The 19,383-nt window shown below is 42.7% G+C and overlaps 1 protein-coding gene and 1 pseudogene across 1 annotated transcript in view; one reads left to right on the top strand and one right to left on the bottom strand.

Annotated features, from left to right (window-relative positions):
* Window positions 1-19,383, bottom strand: part of LAMA3 (laminin subunit alpha 3) — a 246,512-nt gene that overhangs the window by 211,340 nt on the left and 15,789 nt on the right. The window contains exon 2 of the mRNA XM_070452750.1: window positions 12,822-12,974. Coding sequence (XP_070308851.1) covers window positions 12,822-12,974 — 153 coding nt within the window. The remainder of the gene's footprint in view (window positions 1-12,821; window positions 12,975-19,383) is intronic.
* On the top strand, window positions 3,844-5,032 carry LOC110152010 (small ribosomal subunit protein eS25 pseudogene; annotated as a pseudogene).

Raw genomic sequence — 19,383 nt, 5'->3', positions numbered from 1 at the left:
TGCAATGGAAGAATGGAAAGGAAAAAAATGAAAGTGACAAGAAACCACAGAAACGGGAGTAGGGAGAGGAGAAGTTTCGGGAAGAAAAGAGGAGAGGAAGGTGCGTGGTGACACAGGGAGGCTCCAGAGCCACCGGCGGAAGGAGGGGCAGAGGCTCTGGGGGGGGTGCTCTGGGGGACAGCGGGCAGTGGAGAGGAGGGGCCAGGGCCAGGGCTCCCCTGAGACGTTATATTTAACTCAAACTCTCACTGGAACCGCTGTGAAGAATTCACGAAATTCAGTTTTTCCTTATATATGCTTGCTAATAATAGTAATAGGAAAACTGCCATGACTGAAAGCCAAAATATGCCTGAAATCATGAAAGTTTCACAAGGGAAGAAACAATTTTCAAGATTAGCTAAAGAATAAAAGAGGCTCTTTTAAACAAATTTTTTCCATTTACTGGGCATTTTTCTGATTCTGTTGGCACTTAAAGATCTCTAGCAGGCTGACCTCATTCCAGGAGGAGCTGGTCAGAAGCTTATATTTGGGGGATGGAAGATGTCAGGAAGCTCCAAGTAAGCTTTTCCATCAACACGTCCAATTCCACCGGGAATAACTGTGCCTTTTGTCATCACTGTATTGAGCTCTTCTTTATTCCCCAAAAGGAAAGATTTTCCCAATTGCTTTACTGTTTTTCTAACTCTAAAAGTAATACATGTGCTCAGTGAAAAAATACAGATATAACAGCCAACATGAATTGAGTTCTCATAGTGTGAGAGGCATAATTTTAAGAATTTTTCTTTTAACAAATTTTTATTTACTTATTTTAACTTTTGCCCACACCTTGTGGTATGTGGGATCTTTGTTCCCTGACCAGGGATCAAACCCACAATCCCTGCATTGGAAGGGGGAGTCTTAACCACTGGACCACTGGGGAAGTCCCTTTAAGAGCCTTTCTGTATTACATTATTAATTCCTCCCAACAACCCTATGAGGGTGGTTCTAGGTTCATCCTCAGGTCTCAGATGAAGAAACTGACTCCAAGACATTAACTAGAGGGCCCAGCGTCACACAGCTAGAAAGTTCTGGAGCCAGATTTGCACCTGTATAATAATCCAGAGGCATGGATCTGAATTACACTGTAAATTGGATTCACAGAAGAAAGTAAAATTCATCAATAATCCCTCCATCCAGAGAAAGCACTCTTAGCATTTTAAATACCCTCTTGCCTGACTTTTTGCTTTGCTCATACACAGAGATAAAATGTCATCATACCATACTATATATACAGCATACCTAAAGTTTGACTATTTTTTCTTTACACTATAGCACAAACTTCTGTCAGATCAATAAAGACTCCCCCCTCTGTGGCAGCATTCCTGTGGTTGCCAATTAATCCATTTGATGCATCAATTGTGAGATTGCTGTTTCCCACGTTATCTAATTATGAACAATGCTCCCAAGAATATCTTTGCTCAAACATTTTGAGTATTTATCTCCTGCATTGGCAGGCAGGTTCTTTACCACTAGTGCCACCTGGGAAGCCAAACACTTTGAGCATTTATCTCATTATTTTCTTAGGATCAATTTCTAGATGTATTAGTTCCATGATGCAAATAGATAACAATTTGTTAAGAGGCAAATATTCTAGGAAGCTTCAGTACTGAGCTTCCAGAACTTTACTGAGAATAGATTGATAGATCCTTCACTTGGAAGAGATAAGGCAGTGTAAGCTTATTGGAAGTCTAGAAGAGGAGAGAGGGAGGGACATCGGTGACAACTTCTCTAAGCAATAACAGTAATAGTCTATGCTTCCATAGTGCTTCACAAGAATCAAAGCATGTTCACATACATTGTTCATAAGTGTCTCCAGCCACAGAAGAGAGCCTCTGCCACACACGGAGGAGACCCTGCCAGGATGCCCGGACCCCAGCCTGTCTGGGTTCCGTGCCTCCATCTCTTTCCCACCCTGACCATCACCATGGGACCAAAGGTTGGCACAGCAGCCTAGACCCTTCCCAAGAAGCCAAGTGGCTCTCCTCTGGTCAATTCCAAGTTCCACGTAACTCCATACCAGTACCTTGGCATGCCATCTTCCTTATGTCTTCTTAACTGCATGGCCAACGCTCAAAGAAATAGGATTAACCTTTTCTGGAAGGCACTGAGGGCTCTGGTTCTGTTTATTTTTCTCTTGGCGGCAGCAGCCATGACCCTTGGAGTTCTCGAGCAATGAACTTCATTGTATATTTGCCATCCAGCTCTTAGAGAGGCAAACTCCATGTGGGCTGATGGACAGCTGGAGGGTGTGGGGGGCTAGCCCTCTAGCGCCTCCTCCTGGACCACAGGCCTCATCTTCTCAAGTGAGGCCGAACCCGGGTACCACCCTTCCTGACAAGAAAAACTGCTCTGAGTGCTGCAGTGGCCATAATCCTGACACATAAGCAAATGCCAGAGTCATAATAGTGTGTGACTCAGGGTGACCTGGTAAGCATCACCAGTGAAGTCACAATGACCTCTGTTCAGCACTTGATCATATTAACTTGTATTGGTAGCGAGTCTGGGAGAAAATTCCAGTAGGGAAGTATTGCTCTTTTCTAGTACACTTTCCCTTCCTGCTTCTGATTCTTGGTGTATGTTGTCTGACTACAGCCTACTGAATGTTTGGGGTGGAAACATATTTTACTGATTTTCTGTTATGTCTGTTTTACTTGTGGCGCTGGTTAAATGGGAACTAGCAAATGTAAATGTTAGGGATATTTAAAAAATACAGCAGAGCTGTTCATGGTTAGAGCAAGACATATAACAAATGGGATAATATAAAAAGAACACTCTTGAAATTTTTCTTTTCACTTAATTCATCACATTTGGGGGATGAAGGACCTTCCAGGACTTTTTAAGTCCGTGGATAAAAAGAATAATATTATACCCTCCTCAACCTTAAGGACTCTTGAGAGTTCCTTGGACTGCAAGGAGATCAAACCAGTCAATTCTAAAGGAAATCAACCCTGAATATTCATTGGAAGGACTGATGCTGAAGCTGAAGCTCCAATACTCTGGCCACTTAATGTGAACCTGACTCATTGGACAAGACCCTGATGCTGGGAAAAATTGAGGGCAGGAGGAAAAGGGAGCAGTAGAGGATGAGATGGTTGGATGGCATCACTGACTCAATGGACATGAGTTTAAGCAAACTCTGGGAGATAGTGAAGGACAAGGAAGCCTGGTGTGCTGCAGTCCATGGGGTCACAAAGAGTCACACAACTTAGCAAATGAACAACAACAACTTTAAGGAGCTCACGGTGTAATGGACCTACATGACATAGCATATATAGCAAGTGCCAGGGAAGGATTCCAGCAGGTGATACCTGAATTACCTGGGAAAGGAGGTAGCCAGAGCAGGTGCGGAGCAAAGGTATTCCTAAGCACCACGAACAGCACCCAAACAAGGTCACAAAGCAGGAAATGTCACAGAGGGTTTGAGAGTGAAAGTGTCAGTCACTCAGTCATGTCCAACCCTGAAGACTATAGCCTGCCAGACTTCTCAGTCCGTGGGATTCTCCAGGCAAGAATACTGGAGTGGGTTGCCATGCTCTCCTCCAGGGGATCTTCCCGAACCAGGGATCAGACCCAAGTCTCTTACATCTCCTGCATTGGCAGGAGGGTTCTTTACCCACTGAGCCATCAGGGGAGCCCCATGGAGTGTTCAGCGAATTACAAATAGGTCCCTGCTGATGTGGCCTCGAGTCTGCAGGAAAAAGCGGCATCTAGAAGAGAGACCAGTGAAAAGGCAGAAGCTAGATTGTGCGGGGGGGCGGGGGGGGGGGGGTGGAGGCGCTTATACACCATCCTGAGAAACTTGGACTTTATTCTGAAAGTAGCGGGGAGCCATGAAAGGATGTTAAACAGGAGAATGACATGTTTAAATCTTTGTTTTGCTCAGGAAACGATGAGAAAGATTGATGGGTAGATGGGTAGATGCCTGGAAAACCACCAACCTCAATCATTTCTACTGTTCCTACTGCTCCTCATCACATCTTTCTGCGCCATGAATTCCTGCAGGACAAGGGGAGAGAGCCAAAAGCAGAGGTGGGGAGATGGGTTAGAAGACATCACAGCAAAGAGCTGTCAGAGGCCAATATGAGGGTAACAGTAGTGCAGTTATCAATAGAGAGGAGAACTGGGACTCCAGGATATGAAGAAGCAAGACGCACTTTTTGTCCGACATCTTAGCAAGGTGGTGGTGGTCACAGCTCCTCTCCTGGCTTTGCTATGCCACCCAAGGATGACAAGAAGAAGAAGGGTGTTGGAAAGTCAGCCAAGAAAGACGAACCTCCAGTGAACAAATCAAGGGGCAAGGCCAAAAAGAAGAAGTGGTCCAAAGGCAAAGTTCAGGACAAACTCAATAACCTAGTCTTACTTGACAAAGCAACATCTGACAAACTCTGTAAGGAATTTCCCAACTATAAGCTTATAACTCCAATTGTCATCTCTGCGAGACCAAAGATCCGTGGTTCCCTGGCCAGGGCAGCCCTTCAGGACCTCCGTAGTAAAGGACTTACTAAAAAGGTTTCAAAGCACAGAGCTCAAGTAATTTACACCAAAAACACCAAGGGTGGAGAGGCCCCAGCTGCTGGTTAATGATGCAGAAATGGGTCCCACCAACTGCACATTTTGAAAAATAAAACTTCAAAAAGCAAGAGATAATAATTAAACGGTAAAAAGGGGTGGGAGTAGAAGTGCAGGAATATAGAAGAGACTCAGTGAGCAGAATGCTGGTAAACTGACTCCTAGAAAGAAGCCCTGATGTGTAACGTTGGTCAATTAATGCTCCCACCAGGGCTGATGTCAGAGCTGGGAAGAGATACACGGTATCAGCTTTCACCATCTCAAGGAGCCCCTGCAGGGCATAGAAGAGACAGTTTTGCACTTAGAAAGCTTGCTTCCTTTTAGAGCAACAGCTGGGTTACATTTCCTGCCTCCTCTGTAGTTAGTCTGGTCTTTGAACCATTGTTTGGAGTGGAGCGACCAGGCCAGGATAAGTTATGCTTCAACTCTTACATGAATGAGAAATAAATCAGCATTGTGTTTAACCACTAGAGTCAGGATCTGTTTCAATCTTAAGTAACCTTAGGAAATAATCTTAATCCATGGAGTCAATGTTGATTCAGTTTTATGGCTTGAATAAATAGGTAGATGGTGGAAAAATACATCAATTGAGAAAAAGATACGGCAAACAGGCAACATGGCCAGAGAATAAGCAGTTTTTGGTTGAGAAACTATTTCTCAGACATTATTTTCTATAATAGTGTTTAAAGTTCTTAGAATCTATCAATTAATGTACATTACCAATGTTTTGTACTGATTCAAAGAACTAAGCAAAACTGACATCTCAGAATTCTACTCTTGCTGTGGATCCACTCAGCTTCCTTGAGTTTTTCACACATAAAAAGAAAATGCCAGATTGTCAGATTCTCCCTAGTGTGTAAGTTCCTTAAAAATCACTTTAAAGGCAAACTGCCACTTTAGGTTATTTCAGTAGCATAAAGGATAAAATTACATCCTCAGTAGCCCCAGAGGATTTTATTGGTCCTTGTTTTGCTCCCACTAACAAATGACTGACCTTCAAGGGTTGAGTCTCATGATTATATGTTCATTAATAGAATATTTATTAACTACAAATTTGCTCTAAGATCTGTATCTTCTAATTATGTTATTGCTCTAAAATACTTAAATGATGTGGCAAGGAGAACCAATTATCCTAAGTGGAACCAATGATCCAATTAACGTCAGGGCCAAGGCTGGTCCACTCTCCCCAGAGATTTGATCTCACAGCAATATGCTTTCACTGACACAAGCGAAATCCAGGCCAACCCTGAGTCATCCTTGGCTCATTGTACATTCATTCAACAAATATTTATTGAGCATCTACTATGTGCTGAACACTATGCAAGATTTTGGGAGCAGAACATTTTGTAGTGAACACAGAAAGACATCATCCCCAGCTTCCAGAAGCTTATAGGCTAGAGGGTTCCTAAGAAATCTAGAACATGGGGTCAAATCTAAGAGCCATGCACTTTCTGGATTGAACTATATTCACCCAGAGACCCAACTGAGTCAGACTCTTCATGACTCTTAGTGACCCAAGCATCCCAAGAACCAATTTAACCTCCAAAGCCCACGCGCTTATTAGGAAGCATCAGAAACTAGCCCAGGCTTTCCTCCCATCTGAGTCAGAACTGACAAACGTTACAAAGAATGTTTTGGATTCATCCACCAAAGTTTAATAAAAGCTGAAGAGGACGGGAGTGAGGGGGGAGCTCATAGAAGGCACCTGCAAACTAAATTCACTCTCAGATACTTCTGCATCTATGCTAAGTTCATGAAGAAAACAGGTAGACTGATGGGAAATTTCCCTGTGACCTATATTTTCTTCTTTAAAAGTTATAATGCTGTTTCCTTGGTTACTCTTAAGCTGAGAGCTTTAGAAACATTTTTTCTGGATTTCCTACTTTGCTGTTATTCAGCCATTAAGTCGTGTCCGAATCTTTGTGACCACATGGACTGCAGCTCACCAGGCTTCCTTCTCCTTCATTTTCAGAGTTTGCTCAAACTCACGTCCATTGAGGCAGCCATCCAACCATCTCATCCTCTTATCTCCCTCTTCTCCTGCCTACGATATTTCCCAGCATCAGAGTCTTTTTCAGTGAGTCAGCTCTTCATATATCAGGTGGCCAAAGTGTAGGAGCTTCAGCTTCAGCATCAGTTCTTCCAGTGAATACTCAGGGTTGACTTCCTTTAGGATGACTGGTATGACCTCTTTACTGTCCAATGGGCTCTTAAGAGTTTTCTCCAACACCACAGTTGGGAAGCATCAATTCTTCAGTGCTTTGCCTTCTTTATGGTCCAACTCACATCGGTACATGACTATTGGAAAAGCCATAGCTTTGATTACATGGACCTTTGTCAGCAAATTGATGTCTCTGCTTTTTAATACGCTGTCTAGGTTTGTCATAGTTTTTCTTCCAAGGAGCAAGCATCTTTTAATTTCATGGCTGCAGTCTATATTTTACATAATTTGTTCATAGTGTTTGCTTATGCAGACACCCAGGAGGGTTTCCAGGCCTCCGTCTAGGCCTCTTTCTTCCCTGTCTTAGTTTGAAAGTGTTAGTCACTCAGTCATGTCCGACTCTTTGTGACCCCAAGGACTGTAGCCTGCCAGGCTCCTCTGTCCATGGAATTCTCCAGGCAAGAATACTGGAGTGGATTTGATCCTTTCTAAAACCAACTCAGAGACAAAGACTTGGGCACAGGTAGCTTATTTGGGAGTTGCTCTCAAGAAGCATAAATTGGGAGACATAAAAAGGGACACAGAGGAAGGAGAAGAGCCAGCGACTGACTAAGGTGTTAACAGGCAGATTCCACCAGGGCAACTGCAGATACTCCTGCTGCAGACACTCTGAAGAATCACGTCCTTACTCTGAAGAAAGCTTCTCGGAACTGTCCCAAGAAGTGGCAGAGAAATGAGGGGATTTTCCACCAGCTCCTGTATCTTCTGGGTTGAGGGCTGCCCTTCAGGGCATTAAATCCTGCACTTCCTAGCTGCTTTAAACACAGGCTCAGAAAACTCCCAAGGCCTGGGAAGAGCCCTCGGGCAGGAAGCAGGGAGTCAGGTGGAGGCCGTGGAGATGGTACATGTGTGAACAGGCACAAGAGCCATCCTTCATGCTGCCTGCTCAGAGGGAGCTGAGGGCAGGGCTGCCCTCACAGCTCTTGCCTCTAACAAGGCCCAAGGACTGTGTCAGCCGCTGTCCTGCTCCAGCCAGCCCCCTTCCCCCAGCAACCAGCAGAATGGGGCACAATGGCATCGCTCCTCTTCATCATACCTCCAGCCTCTGAGGTGAACAGTCATTCCTTCTGAGGTTTTTGGGTTGGGGGGGTGGGAGAAGGATGTTTGCTTTGTCTTTATTTCTGTGTGTGTGTGTGTGTGTGCATGTTAGTCACTCAGTTGTGTCCGACTCTATGCAACCCCATGGACTGCAGCCCACCAGGCTCCTCTGTCCATGGGATTCTCCAGGCAAGAATCCTGGAGTGGGTTGCCACGTGCTCCTCCAAGGGATTTTCCCAACCCAGGGATCAACCCCAGGTCTCCTGCTTTTCTGGCAGATTCTTTACCAACTGAGCCACCAGGAAAGCCCTTATTTCTACTACTATAGGTTAAAAACAATACTCCTGGGGGCATGACAAGTTGCATAAAATCCTGAGGGATGGAACGGGGAGGGGAGTGGGGCGGGGGTTCAGGATGGGGGACACATGTATACCCATGGCTGATTCATATGAATGTATGGCAAAAACCACTACAATATTGTAAAGTCATTAGCCTCCAATTAAAATAAATAGATTAATTTACCCAAAAAAAGCCTCACAATTCTTCTAAAGGGGCTTTTCCTCTCGCTCCCTGGAACCTGTGGGCAGGGCCAGCTCTCCTGGGGACTGTTTCTCCTCCTCCTTCCCACCTGAGAGCCAGCCCCTCCCAAGCTCCCGGCCGGCCGGAGCCTTGACTTTGAGGGACCATGCGAGGCCCTGCCACACCCACATTTTCCCCTAGACCTCATCCTGAAGGAGGAAAGGCAGAGGTGAATACTGGGAGAGTGGCAGAGTAGGATTCGTTCTGATTCTGAAGGAAATCAAGGAGCACAGCTCAGGCCCATAGCTACATCTGCCCATCTCACAGGGGGCGGTGGCCAGAGGTCATGTTCTACCAGGAGCCCAGGAAGAAACAAATGTCCTTACATTCCAAATACATCCGTTTTAAAAACTGGACATCGTATTTTGCTTCGAATGTCAAAATGAACTCATTATACTTGGCCAGACAATATGAAAGTTTCCAGTAAGTTATCCTGTTCTTACGCTATAACCCGAAACTGATGAGTTCTATATAATCTAATGAACTTGAACAGCCCCAGAAAGTGCCACTGCCTACAGTGAATTGAAGAAACTTCCTACATTTGACACTTTGTAAGGAAGGAAATAGCTCTTCAAGATCAAGCCTTGAAGGCAATGTTTTCACTTGTCAAAACCATGTTGGCAAAAAAAAAAAAAAAACAATGAAAATCATCAAGTAGTCCAAAAGGCAACATGACAACATAAGCCATCAAACTGACTACAGCACAGCAAAATCAAATTCAAGTTCTCAGTGGCTGGAAAAAAAGTGGTTTGGTAATAACAAGCTCATGGCCTGTATTTTAGTTCCCAACCAGGCATCAAGATTTGCACTTCCTTAAGTCAGAAAGAGAAAGACCAACACCATATGATATCACTTATAACCAAGGGAGAGGGGGTGGGGAGGAATGGATTCAGAGTTTGGGATTAGCAGATGCAAACAAGTATATATAGGATGGGGCTTCCTTGGTGGCTCAGTAGTAAAGAATCCACCCGCCAATGCAGGAGACACAAGTCTGATCCTTGGTGCGGGAAGATCCCACATGCCGTGAGACCACTAAGCCCATGCGCCACAGCACTTGAACCTCTGCTCCAGAGCCCAGGAGCTGCAATTACTGAAGCCCCCGCGCTCTAGAGCCTGCGCTCTGCAGCAAGAGAAGCCACAGCAATGAGAAGCCCATGGACCACAGCTAGAGAGTTGCCCCTGCTCACCGCAACTAGAGAAAAGCCCTCATAGCCATGAAGACCCAGCACAGACAAAAATAATTCAATAAATAATTTTTTAAAAATCTTTTTAAAAAAAGTGTATATAGGATGGATAAACAACAAGGTTCTACCGTACAGCACAGGAAACTATATTTAATATCATGTGATAAAGCATAATGGAAAAGAATATTTTAAAAAGAATGTATATATGTATAACTGAATCACTTGGCTATATAGCAGTAATTAATACAATATTGTAAATCAACTATACTTCAATTTAAAAATAAATTTTAAAAAATTAAAAAAATCAAGATTTGCATTTCCTAAATCCAAAGTCCACAGGTCATGATTCAGTTATGAAATCTAACCTCTCAGTGACACTTTCATGGTTAATTTCAGCAAAAAGGAGAAAATATAGATTGTATGGACAGGGTGTAAGATATGAACCCTATGAGATAAAACTTACTTATTTACATGCTTACTATGTGTTGCTCCAACACAAGAGGGAAGAAACATGCTCAGTCTGACATGACGTATATTGCTTTTCCTGTCTCTAGACTTCTCTAGAGTATTTTCTACAGGATTATCACAGTACTTTCCAGAGGAGCAGAAGTTAGGAGTCAGTATTTTAATAAATGTTTATTGACATTGACTTTATTTTATTAAATGAAAACTTACTTAAAAACCACTGACCTGAAGAGGTTTAAAAATGAAGCAGTCAACTCATTCAAACCTCACAGCAATCCTTTGAAGTGAGCAGTAGTATCACTTCACTGTATAAAAGTGAAAACTGAAGCAGAGAGTAGTTAAGTTTGTTGCTCAGGGTCACCCAGTAAGTAAGCAGCATAGCAGAGCATGAACTAGGGTGGGTTGACCCAAGGACCCACACTCTCAGCCACCTACAGAGCAGCCTCCCAGCCAGGAAGGATGTGGGTGGGCATCATCTACATGAAGATGTTGGCCATAGCTCATGTCTGTCAGCAACCTGAAAATTACTAAATTATCTCTATGATGGTGTTTTATTAATTCATCTGTCTTAATTAGGGATTTTTCAATACATCAAAAGGGTACTTTTAAAAGGTAGGTTTAGAAAAAGCCTTCAGGGGAAAAGAGCAAATCCAGAAGGCACTGGTATGTTCAGTAAACATCATTTAATGGGTTAAAATTCCCAGCTAACTACAGAAATCCTCAGTTTAAAAAGTGGTATGATAGGCAAATCCTAGTCATTACATGCAAAATCTCTACTGAATTAGTGCTAGAAGGATAAGACTAAATCATGATTGAAACTGGGGTTATGGAGTCTTTCAAACCATGCCAGATCTCCCTGAATTATCTCTGATGCAAATTGATGATGGAAAATATTCTCAGGAGAGGCCTGATTTAACAAAACTTTTGGGCAAAAGAGGTGGAGAACCGTTCTATCATGAAACTGAATATAATACACTCACTGGAAGAAATCTCAGTAACATTCAACTTCTAGTCTGTGGGATGCAGTTCCTTTTTAAGTCTTTATTGAATTTGTTACAATATTGCTTCTATTTCATGATTTGTTTTTTTGGTTTTCTGGCATCAAGGTATGTGAGATCTTGGCTCCCTGACCAGGGATCAAACCTGCACTCCCTGCATTAGAAGGTGAATTCTACTTGTGTTTAACAAATTACTGCAAACTCAATGGCTTAAAACAACACCATTTATTATCTTGCAGTTCTTTATGTCAGGGATCTGAGCATGGTGGGACCAGGTTTTCCACTCAGGGTCAAGGCTCCCACCAAGGTGTCCATTAAATGCCTGAAAATATTTACTTAAAGTTTGCACATGTTGTTAGCAGAATCTAGATCCTTGTGGTTGCAGGACAGGTTCCCACTTTTCTTGCTGGCTGTTAGCTGGGACCTATCTCCATTTCTAGAACCCACTCTTAGATCTCTGCCATGTGGCCATCACCACAGGAAGCTTTCCTCTTCAAGATCAGCAGGCAAACTTTTCATGTTTCAAATCTCTTCCTTGGGATAGGGTCCAGTCCTTTTTAAGAGCTCCCCTAATTAGAAGAGGTCCCCAGGATAGTCTTCCTTTTCAGCAACTGACTTGGGATCTTAAATGCATCTGCAAAATCCCTTCATCTCTTGTCATATGATATAACCTTATTATGGAAGTGACATCCATCATATTTATAGAGCTGTCCATACTCAAAGAAGAGGGGCATGAAGCATCCTAGGACCATCTTAGCCTCTCACAGGAGGACAGGTCTTAATCAGATTCCCTCATGGACGAGATGGCCAAACAAGATCAAAAACTATGGTAGACATTGCTCACAGAGTCGAGATTTCCAGGAAAGAGAATGCTATAAAGATATCTTGGCCATACCCATGTTCACAGCATTATTCACAAGAAAGGTGAAAGCATAAAGCATAAAAGTGAAAGCAACCCAAGTGACCACTGGTGGATGAATAAATAAACGAAATGTGATATCCATACAATGGAATATTATTTAGCCTTTAAAAGAAAAGACATTTTGACACATACTACAACATGGATGAACCCTGAAGACATTCTGCTAAGCAAAATACACCAATCACAAAAGGATAAATACGGTGTGATTCCACTTATATGAGGTACCAAGGGCAGTCAGACTCACAGAGACAGAAAGTAGAATGGACAGTCAATGTTTAATGAGTACAGAGTGCCAGTTTTCCAAAATAAAAGTGTTGAATATTGATTTCACAACACTGTGAACCTATTTAACACTACTGAACTATACACTTAGAAATGGCTAAGATATTAAATTTTACATTATGTGTACTTTACCACAGTCAAAACTAATAATAAAAGATACGTTTGTCAATGATACTACTTATAATCATTTTCTTAACTCATTTAATAGACAGGTATGGGTGTTTGCACTGTGACAGGTACGGTTCTGGGTGTTGAGGGATGCAAATATTAAAGTAAAGGGCTTCATAATATTAGTAAACTGAAACTGAAGACTTGTTTTTAAAATAACCATTATTTCAGAAATAATCACAGGGATATATGTACACAGGGATAGACATATGGCTGATTCACCTTGCTATGCAGCAGAAACTAACACAACATTGTATATCAACTATATGCCAATAAAAATTAATTTTAAAAAGCAATAACCACAGAAACAATGATCCAAGCTAATTTTCCCCATTCCAGAGGAAAGTACAACTCACTTGCCCCAGGTCCAGGGTGACGTTGACTTTGTTGTACTGCATGCCTGATGAGAGGGGAGGGCTTTGCCACCAACGCTCTGATCCATCAATTGCATTGGTGACAGGGTGTGCTTTCCTGGGGTCCTCAGAATTGCAGTAGTCACAGAACTGCCCCTGGGGGAAAAAAAAAGTTCTTTTTTAATTTTTAAGTAATTTTTTCCTATCAATTTAGTCAAAGAGGTAATCAAAACAAAGATGCTTTATACAGCTTAGACATGTCAACTGTTGAAGTTTATCATAATATTTTCAGAAGATGGTAGTAAGGCTTTCTCTTTTTCATTTCATCTTAAACCGTATCACCTGCTTAGACCTCTGTTTATCATGTTTCTAGGATACACATTATATTTATCTTCCATCCATTGCAGCTACATTTTTCTTGTCCTGTGTGACACTTTAAGAAGAGCCTGGTGTGGTTGGACTGCAATGATGTTCTCCTTCAGTAAATCCATTTCAACTCTTCACATCCTCCTCTGCAAGGTGAGTGTCAGGCCCAGGGATACAAAGAGGAGCCTCCGCTCACAGCCCCAGTGGAGGTGATAAGCATATAATTAAATACAAGGGGGTAGGTGTGGCAAGAGCATAGAGCCCAGGGCCTAAGGTGCTAGATATTCCTTGAGCTCAGGAAAGGCTGGGTGGAAGAGGTGGGATTTAAGCTGCCTGTGAGGATGGAGAGGATGCTGGTAAGTGGCAGTGAGCAGCCAATCGGGAAGGTGTTCCAGGCAGAGGAACCAGCACCAGCAAAGACACAGAGGCCAGCTGGCCCATTTTAACAAGAGCATATGGAAGACAACACCTAAAGGTAAGTGGCAGAGATGTGGCTAGACTATGGAAGTTGCCAGTCCATTTAGTAGGTAAATGGGAAATCATTTTTACCTGGAGTGATTATTCATTTAATATTATCATCTCTACTGAATTCTGATTCTACTGATATCATCTCATCTTCTAACTGGATTACTCTTTTTGTAGTAAGCAGATTCTCTTGATTCTATCTTGTTTTGTTTCTGAAATGAATAATTTTAGTGCCATTATATAGCTCAGATGGTAAAGAACCCACCAGCAACGCAGAAGACCTGGGTTGGATCTCTGGGTCGGGAAGATCCCCTAGAGAAGGAAATGGCAACCCACTCCAGTGTTCTTGCCTAGAGAATCCCATGGACAGAGAAGCCTGGAGGGCTACAGCCCATGGGGTCCCAAAGAGTTGGACACGACCAAGCAACTAAGCATGCACCACCTAAAAAACTGATCATAGGCTTTTATATATTGAGTATATTTCAACTTATTCAAAGCCTCACACTTACTCAGTAGTGGACTTCACATACTGAAATGCTTTGCTCCTCAATTAAATGATCCTGGAGTATAACCACTACATAAAAGGAGTTGTTGTTGTTGCTCTCGTTTAGTTACTAAGTTGTGTCCAACTCTGGAGACCATAAGGACTGTAGCCAGCCAGGCTCCTCTGTCCTTGGGATTTCCAAGGCAAGAATACTGGAACAGATTGCCATTTCCTTCTCCAGGGGATCTTCCCAACCCAGGGGCCAAACCTGTGTCTCCTGCACTGGCAAGGTGTATTCTTTACCACTGAGCCACCAGGAAGGTCCACATACAGAGAAGCAAACTGAGACTTATCACAGCCTCCCCAGGAATGTGCCATGTTAAAAGGGTAGCTCTGCCCTGGATGAACATCTTGGAAAGTAACTTTTCAATGTTCAAGGATAAATTCGATCCTGGGGTGAAGCCAAATGCATGACCAAAAGCGTTCATCGAATGTGTTACAGAGGGTTCTTTCATATGTGATGATAAACCACATACAACTTTTATCTTTTAACACTACATGAAGAGACTTCTGTAACCCAGAAGCAGCACCATGGGGTGGGCAGTCCCATCAGTTCATGAGGTCAGAGGCCTTGTGACTTGCTTTCCCCCATATCACTTCAGACCAGCACATCACAGAAGCCCAATAAAGGAATAAGCATCTCAGGGTTTTCCAAAAATAAATTTGAGTTCTTTCTACAAAATGTTGTTATTAATAAAAAGCACCTGTGCTGTGCTCAGTCGCTCAGTTGTGTCCCACTCTTTGTGACCCCATGGACTGTAGCCCGCCAGGCTCCTCTGTCCATGAGATTCTCCAGGCAAGAACACTGGAGTAGGCTGCCATACCCTCCTCCAGGGGATCTTCCCAACTCAGGGAATGAACCCAAGTCTCCTGCTCTCCTGCATTGCAGGAAGATTCTTTACCCACTGAGCCATTTGGGAAGCCCCCCAAAAGTATAATTAACAACTGTTTAAGCTAGGACATCTTAACATTTATGAGTATTTTTTTCCTTCAGTGATTTTTATTTTTCCCATTTTCTCCCTAGAAATGATTTTACCAGTTTAATTACTTGGTAAAGTTAATTAAATTATTTCTCCTTGAAGTTTATAAGGAGACATGATACGAACTAATCTCTTCCAAGGATGTGGATGCTTATAATCTACATTTATCCCTTTTGGTCACAAGGCATGTAGGATCTTAGTTCCTCAGCCAAGGATGGAACCCACACCCACTACGTTAGAAAGCAAAGTCTTAACCACTGGACTGCCAGGGAAGTCTCGAGATGATGCTTTTTGTGTTGTTATACATGAATTAAGAACATAACATTAGAAATAAAAGTTTTAAATCTCTTGGTGGAAAATAAAAGGTGAAAACTTTTTAGAACTTAGAACAAGGAAAGAGTTCTCAAACAAAACTCAGAGAGCACTGACACAAAAAAAGAGACAGATTTGACTACATTAAAATTAAGAACATTGGGTCCATCAACAGACTAATGAATAAAGAAGATGTGGTGTATATATATATATATATATATACACACACAAAATATATATAGTGAAATATTACTCAGCCATAAAAATGAAATAATGCCACTTGCAGTAACATGGATGGACCTAGAGATTATCATACTAAGTGAAGAAGTCAGATAGACAAATATCATATGGTATCACTTATATGTGAAATCCAAAACAATGATATAAATGAACTAATTTACAAAACAGAAATAGAGTTACAGACATAGAAAACAAACTTAAGGTTAACAAAGGGGAAGGGGGGAAGGATAAACTGGAAATTTGGGATTAACAGATACATACTACTTGTATATGAAATAAACAACAAAGACCTACTGTAGAATACAGGAAACTATATTCAAAATCTTATAATAACCTATAATGGAAAAGAATCTGAAAAAGAATATATACATATATGTATGTATGCACGCTTGCTCCTTGGGAAGAAAAGCTATGACAAACCTAGACACCACATTAAAAGCAAAGATATCACTTTGCTGACAAAGATACATACAGTCAAAGTTATGGTGTTTCCAGTAATCATGTATGGATGTGAGAGTTGGACCATAAAGAAGGCTGAGCACTGAAGAATTGATGTTTTTGAATTGCAGTGTTGGAGAAGATTACTAAGAGTCCCTTGGACAGCAAGGAGATCAAATCAGTTAATCCTAAAGGAAATCAGTCCTGAATATTCATTAGAAGGAATGATGCTGAAGCTCCAGTACTTTGGCCGCCTGATGTGATGAGCCAACTCATTGGAAAAGACCCTGATGCTGGGAAAGATTGAGGGCAGGAGAACAAGAGGGTGACAGAGGATAAGATGGTTGGATGGCATCACTGACTCAAAGGACATGAACTGGAGCAAACTCCGGGAGATGGTGAAGGACAAGAAAGTCTGGCATGATGCAGTCCATGGAGTGGCAGCGATGGACATGACTCAGCGACTGAACAACAACAACATATGCACACAGTGCAATCACTTTGCTGTAGACCTAAAACATTTTAATACAATCAACTATACTTTTTTTGTGTGTGTGTGTTTGTTTGTTTGTTTGTTTGGCCACGCAGCATATGGGAATCTTACTTGCCCAACCAGGAATCAAACTCAAATCCCCTCAGTACAAGTACAGAGTCTTAACTGCTAGGCTACCAGGGAAGTCCCATGTTTTACTATTTAAAACCCATCCATCCACATACACATTAAGGCTGATCATGCAAGGACCAAGGATGAAGGCATGTCATAAACTGAAGGTTGTGAACAATCCATAATGCAATTCTGTGCCTGAGGTCAAATATTCTTAAATAACCATAAATAAATAAAAGGACAAAAACTCAGAGAAGAGGGGACAGAGAGAGAACAAAGAGAATTCTTTACATCTTTGTGTTCAGCTATTCATCCACCCAGGCAACAAACCTGTACAGACCATCTATGCAGAATCGGAAGCTGCTTCAGACAGAGGTGAGAATACTGAAAGATAAACAAGACAAGGGACTTGCCCTCTGAATTGTGTCAAGGCCGTTATTAGCCTAGTCCTGTGGGAAATAGCAAATAGAAGAGGCTGGAAGGGAAGGAGACAAAACTGTTCAAACAAACAACAAAGAGAGTTGAGATCCAAGACTGGAGGGCCCCAGAGGACATGCCAGTGTTCACCCAGAGGCTCAAGGAGCGACCTACACATTTTTAGAAAGACAGGAAAAAATTAGTCTTTCCTAGTTGCTCACATTTTTAATCATTCTCCTTATTCAAAACCCTCTTACCGGGTAACAATAACCCTATATGCAAAACAGAAAAAGAGACTCAGATGTATAGAACAGACTTGTGGACTCTGGGAGAAGGCGAGGGTGGGATGTTTCAAGAGAACAGCATTGAAACATGTATATTATCTAGGGTGAAACGGATAACCAGCCCAGGTTGGGTACATGAGATAAGTGCTCAGGCCTGGTGCACTGGGAAGACCCAGAGGGATTGGGTGGAGAAGGAGGTGGGAGGGGGGACTGGGATGGGGAATACATGTAAATCCATGGCTAATTCATTTCAATGTATAACAAAAACTACTGTAATGATGTAAAGTAATTAGCCTCCAACTAATAAAAATAAATAGAAAAAAAAATAAAAAAAAAACCCTCTTACCAATATTGTAAAGCAATTATCCTTCAACTAAAAATGAATCAATTTAAAAAAAAAAAACCTTCTTACATATAAGACTGTGCAATTGCATTCACAGCCCAAACACTGTCTTGTTCTCAGAAACTAGAGGCTGATTACAGCACCACTCCCTAACACGATTTCTCTTTTATTGTTTGAACAATCATTCATTCATTCAACTTTTCCAGATCGCTTCCAATATGTGGAGCGCTGTGTTGGATACTAGGGTTAAAACAAAGGAACAAACAAGAGTTGGACCCTGCTCTAGAAGAAATTTGGTGGGAGAGAAGAGAAGTAACTCAAACACAAGATGTCACCAGCAGGTGCTCTGATAAATGGAGTACTGGGCAGGGGGAGGTGTGGGTGCCAGGAGAGACACGCCATGCTTTTTCCTGCTAAATCTCCACCACACTCTTAGGTTTGCATCAAAGTCTTCAGAACATAAGGACCCAGGGTATATGACCAGCAGTGGGACTGCTGGGTGATATGGTAGATTTATTCCTAGTTTTTTAAGGAATGGAGACGCAGATGTAGAACATGAATTTGTGGACACAGTGGGGGAAGGAGAAGGTGGGATGAATGGAGAAAGTGGTATTGACATATATACACTCTCATGTGTAAAACAGGTAACTTTTGGCAACCTGCAGTATAACACAGGGAGCTCAGCCCAGCTCTGTGATGACCTCGAGGGGTGGGGTGGGGACAGTGAGGGAGGCTCAAGAGAGAGGGAGCAGGCATAATTATGGCTGATTCGCACTGTTGTGCAGCAGAAACTAACACAACATTCTAAAGCAATATTCCTCCAATTAAAAAATAAATTTAAAAAAAACCTTAAAGACACAGAAGTGAAGGTTCACAGAGGTGAAGGGGCTCGAACCACACAGCTAGGACCTGTAGGAACCAGGACCCGTGTGTGAATCTGGCTCAGAACACCATCCATCCTGGCCTGATGGCCCTAGAAGCTGCATCAGAGAGCCCCATCGTGGATTTGGATGGAGCGTGAGGCAAAGCTGGAATCGCAATTATGTGATTGTCCAAACACCTGCCCCCAAGCAGCTGTGGGAAGAGCCCCAGCTGAGGAGAACACCCCGTCTGACAGTCGCAGCTGCCCGCCTCGCAGGCAGCACAAAAAACATGGCAGGATCTAACCACAGGCATCCAGCAATGGCCTGGTACACAATAACCACGTTCCTGCTGCCATGAACGCCCCTCCGAGGCTCCTGAAGTTATGTGCCTTCAAGGCAAGGTCTCAAGTGACCAGACTCCAACCAGCTGGAGCCCTGATGCGGAGAACATTCTGGAGCGCACCCCTTCCAAACCTGGGGTTGCTCCTTCACCAAACCTTGTTCAGAACATTCTCCTTTCTGAGAGGCATGAAGCTCATGGGCAGGTTACCTACAAGTAAGACAAGTGGCTTGTCAATTTCCTGAGCACCTAAACATCTTCACAGAGTGGAGTGAAGGGCAATCACAGAGCACAGGAGAGCACCCAGCTCTGCGGGCGCCCCCACACACACAGGTTTCACCCCACTGGGAGGAGGAGCTTTGCCAGCTA

The sequence above is a fragment of the Odocoileus virginianus genome, chromosome 22 (genome assembly GCF_023699985.2).
Source record: "Odocoileus virginianus isolate 20LAN1187 ecotype Illinois chromosome 22, Ovbor_1.2, whole genome shotgun sequence".
Lineage (NCBI taxonomy): Eukaryota > Metazoa > Chordata > Mammalia > Artiodactyla > Cervidae > Odocoileus > Odocoileus virginianus.
The sequence above is the reverse complement of the archived record's forward strand: the minus strand, read 5'-3'. Positions and strand labels throughout refer to the sequence as shown.